The sequence below is a fragment of the Lolium rigidum genome, chromosome 5 (genome assembly GCF_022539505.1).
Source record: "Lolium rigidum isolate FL_2022 chromosome 5, APGP_CSIRO_Lrig_0.1, whole genome shotgun sequence".
Taxonomy (NCBI): domain Eukaryota; kingdom Viridiplantae; phylum Streptophyta; class Magnoliopsida; order Poales; family Poaceae; genus Lolium; species Lolium rigidum.
In genome coordinates, this window is record NC_061512.1 from 170,535,016 (window position 1) to 170,539,464 (window position 4,449).

Sequence of the window (4,449 nt, forward strand, 5' to 3'; positions counted from 1 at the left end):
TGCAAGCACTGATTGAGATGGTTTGAAAGATGTATAGCCTTTGAGTACAAATGTAGCACCGGTGCAAGTTGAACATTACTCCACTACAAACTCAACATATCAAACTGGGAGATCACAAGAACAACAACATCATCATCATCAATACAACAAACTACACAGTAATATAATTTTTCACGTTACAGAAAGAGAGAATTTCTTGCAAAAAAAAAAGGAAAGGAAGAGAGAATTTCTTGCAAAAAAAAAGGAAAGGGGTACCAAAATCGTATCTGCAACAATAATACATATACACATCACTGGAACTGATTCAAATTGTGCCTTAGGACATATACAATACCAGGTTTCCTTATTTTGTGTTTTAACATACTCCGGGTAGAGAACATGTCTAACTATCTTTATTTTGTGTTTTAACATACTCCAGGTAGAGAACATGTCTAACTATCTTCGGCTGTTTGAACCATCAACATGACAAAGTGCTGCCATTTTGCCAAGCATGCCTTCCGCATGGTCAGAATGCGTACACGTATGTTCCACAGTACCAAACATGCCTGAAATAATTCATCCGTGCAATGAATTAGATAATTGCACCGGATCATGTATCAATAGCATACTCTCCCTCTAAGGTGCATAGCCGAAAGTTCTCCAAGGAATGACTTAAAGTAAGTGATGGAGTTATTGGCCAATCTGAAGAGGACTGAACCTAATCAGATTTCAATCTTCACCCATTACCTTACCCTCTTTTTTCTAAACCAATGCGGCTTAGAACAAGCGATAAATAAATCCTTGTTCTTCCCAGCACTCTAAAGTAGAAACTATCAATCAGAGTCCCCCTTTTGAGAACCTCTCCCATAACCACTGACGAAAAACCTTACTATTGCCATACTCCAGGCAGTGAAGACTAACTAATCACATTTTGTGTAAAACAAACTTGAATTTTTTTCATATTTATCCAGAAATTCATGTAGTCAGGAGAGTAAGTGTAGCACCGCCACTGTCAATGGCATTGGCACGACCAACTGCTACGACAAGATTATTTGCTCAACATGTCAGTTTGGTATTAGCTCATTATATTTAAACAGATATAATATCTGAGAGCATGAGAACTAAGTACCTTGCAAACCCTAGAATTTTCAGGAATTAAATGGCACCAAATCTAGCTAAATGAAGAGTATACAATGATGCAAAATGACAGAAGGATACTGATTGCGCCAAAGCATTGGTGAGTGACATAAGCAAAAAACATGATTCAGGTATACCAATATACAAACCGAAGGGATGGGGGAACAACATAATAGGGATATACCTACAGGATTTGGTATAGATGAACTCCTATGGTAAAGTAGCGTAAAGACATGCTACTATTGTTATTAAGATTAGGATTCTCTGATGGAAGTACCAACAGTATATGAGCAGAAACAAGGAGACACGGACGTTGAGAAAAAACACAGACTACCTATAGAACAGGGAAAAGCATGTGAAATTGTATACTTGGCAAAATGCAATTGGGGTACAAGCCTACAACGCCATATGATCAGGTCAGTTTGGTCTATGGTACTGTACGAGATCAGGCTGCAAAGTACACATGCCCTTCTGCCAAGCAAACAAACTAATACCTCAATAAAACATAAAAGATTTTAGACGTTCAGCTTGAAGACTTTCTTTTAGAGATCCTTAAAGCAAGACACATCTTGCCTATTTCTCTATCAGCAGTTCAGCACATAAATTTGCTAAATCTAGTCACAGAAATAATAAGGTAGTCTACCACCAACAGTTTCGTGGTGGCTACTATTGTTATTAATCTTGATGGACATTGTGTTCTATTAATCAGACATCCAAAGTAACTGCAGTCACTTCATCAGAGAAAACAAAACTTTATAGACAACAGCTTGCTAACCTAATAGTGAGAAAATATTACACGCACTGTTTTATGCTCAAAAATTTGCCATGGGTGATCTACCGATTCAAATGGTTTACAAGGTTACACACTTACACTAGCAGGTTCTATTAGTCAGGTGGCTACTATTGTTATTAAGATTAGGGTTCACTGATGGAGATACCAAAAGTATATGGGCAGAGAAAAAAGGCACAGATAGTGAAGGAACATAGAATGTAACACTGTGATTCCTATAAAATAGGATACAAAACAATGGTGAATGTTGAGAAAGAAACAAAGACAACCTACAGAACAGGGATACACATGTGAAATTGTGGAATTGGCAAAATGCAATTGAGCTGCAAACCTATAATTGACATCTCATGGCAGAAAAAATATGGTAATCTACCACCAACTCTTCTGCTGCACTTAACTTTTCGTTCTATTAATCAGATATCCAAAGTAATTGCAGTGACTTCATCAGAGAAAACAGAATTGTGGAAACAAACTCTGGCTAACTTGTTACTGAGAAAACATTGCACGTATGGTTTTATGCTCAAAACTTTGCCGTGGGTGATATATGAGATCCGAATAGTGTACAAGGTTACACGCTTACACTAGAGCAGGTGACTGGCAACCTTGGTTACAAAATACATCACCCCTTATGGAATAATAAAACAGGATATAACAGAGAACAGCTAAAAGGCATATACCTAGGCAGTATGTGTCCATCCGTGCAATTATAGAGAGGAGTGGAGGGGAATAAGCATAGCGAAGAGAGTGTCAGTGCTGCGACCACTGGATGCTCTTGATGTCGATGCCAGCCTTGGCCATCTCATAGAGCGGACTCATCTCGCGTAGCTTGAGCACCTGATGCACAGTGAGCTCAGTGGCCCTGTCCACCTCCGCCTCGGTGGTGAATCGGCCGATGCCAAAGCGAATGGAGGTGTGCGCCATGTCCTCATCCACGCCAAGCGCCCGGAGCACGTAGGACGGCTCGAGGCTGGCGCTGGTGCACGCGCTGCCGCTGGACACGGCCACCTCCTTGAGCCCCATGAGCAGGCTCTCGCCCTCGACGTAGGCGAACGAGAGGTTGAGGTTGCCCGAGTAGCGGTGCTCCATGCTGCCGTTGATGACGACGTCGTCGACCCTGGCGCGGATCCCGTCGAGCAGGCGCTGCTGCAGCGCGCTGACGCGCCTCTCGTCGTAGTCCATCTCGCGGGAGGCGATGTCGCAGGCGGCGCCGAAGCCGACGACGAGCGGGGTCGGGACGGTCCCGCTGCGGATGCCGCGCTCCTGGCCGCCGCCGCTCATCTGCGGCTCGACGCGGATGCGGGGGCGGCGGCGCAGGTAGAGCGCGCCGACGCCCTTGGGCCCGTAGATCTTGTGCGCGGAGAGGGACATGAGGCCGATCCCCATCTGGTTTACGTTTATCGGGATTTTGCCGAGGGCCTGCGCCGCGTCGGTGTGGAAGTGGACGCCGTGTTCGCGGCAGAGGCGCCCGATCTCCTCGAGCGGCTGGACCACGCCGATCTCGTTGTTGACGGCCATGACGGAGACGAGGCCCGTGTCGGGGCGGATGGCGTCGCGGAGCTGCGCGAGGTCGACGAGGCCGTCGGGGCGGACCGGGAGGTAGGTGACGTCGAAGCCCTCCTGCTGGAGGTGGCGGCACGAGTCGAGCACGCACTTGTGCTCGGTCTGCGTGGTGATGACGTGGCGGCGGCGGTCGCGGTAGAAGTGCATGGCGCCCTTGACGGCGATGTTGTTGCACTCGGTGGCGCCCGAGGTGAAGAAGATCTCGCGCGGGTCGGCGCCGACGAGGGCGGCCACCTGCGCGCGGGCGGACTCGACGGCCGCGTCCGACTCCCAGCCGTAGAGGTGGGTGCGGGAGTGCGGGTTGCCGTACTGGGAGAGGTAGAAGGGCAGCATGGCGTCGAGGACCCGCGGGTCGACGGGAGTGGTGGCCTGCATGTCCATGTAGAGCGGGCGGCCCGAGATGCGCACGCCCTTGATGGTGATGGCGTCGTCGTCCTCGTCGGCGGCGTCGGCCGGCAGGGCGGCCGTGGAGAGGGCGCGGGCGGGGATGGGGCATGGGGGGCGGGGGAGGGGGCCGCCGCGGCGGAGGAAGAGCGGGAGGAGGCGGCGGGCGAGGGCCATGGTTGGGGGAGAGGTAGGGTTCTGCGATGCTCCCGATTCGGCGGAGGGGCGATTTGGGGAATGGTTGCGTGGAGACGAGACGGGCAGGGCTTGGAGTGGATAGGAACGTGCAAACGCGGTGCGTGGAGGAGGTAGGGCTAGGGAAGTTGTGCACGGAACGAAACGCATCTCTGATGAGCCCATCACTGTCACGCGCCTGTTCGGCCCAAGTTTTGGTCGCGCTGTGTCCGCGTGGGCTCGCCACCGTCTCGGCGTTTCAGCTCTGTTTGGTTCCTGGGTGGCCAATGAGTTGCATTATTTATTTCACATTTAATTTTTTCCATTACAATCCTGATCTATTGTAGAAATTCAGAAAATGTATAGAGCACCCTAAATATATAAAAAAAAATACATCAAATTTCTTGAACCATCTGATAACCACT

The 4,449-nt window shown here is 48.8% G+C and overlaps 1 protein-coding gene across 1 annotated transcript; it reads right to left on the reverse strand.

The window, feature by feature from the left end:
• Window positions 1–238: 238 nt before the first annotated feature.
• LOC124653106 (cysteine desulfurase, mitochondrial-like) lies at window positions 239–4,130 on the reverse strand. Its single transcript, XM_047192165.1, has 2 exons — window positions 2,584–4,130; window positions 239–545 (listed from the first exon to the last, which is right to left on the reverse strand). Exon 1 carries the CDS (start codon window positions 4,025–4,027, stop codon window positions 2,654–2,656), a length of 1,374 nt encoding a protein of 457 aa, XP_047048121.1. The 5' UTR covers window positions 4,028–4,130; the 3' UTR covers window positions 239–545; window positions 2,584–2,653.
• Between the last annotated feature and the right edge of the window lie 319 nt (window positions 4,131–4,449).

Bases quoted from the DNA above. Each gene is read 5' to 3' on its own strand.
- LOC124653106 (XM_047192165.1), bottom strand. From the start codon at position 4,027: ATGGCCCTCGCCCGCCGCCTCCTCCCGCTCTTCCTCCGCCGCGGCGGC.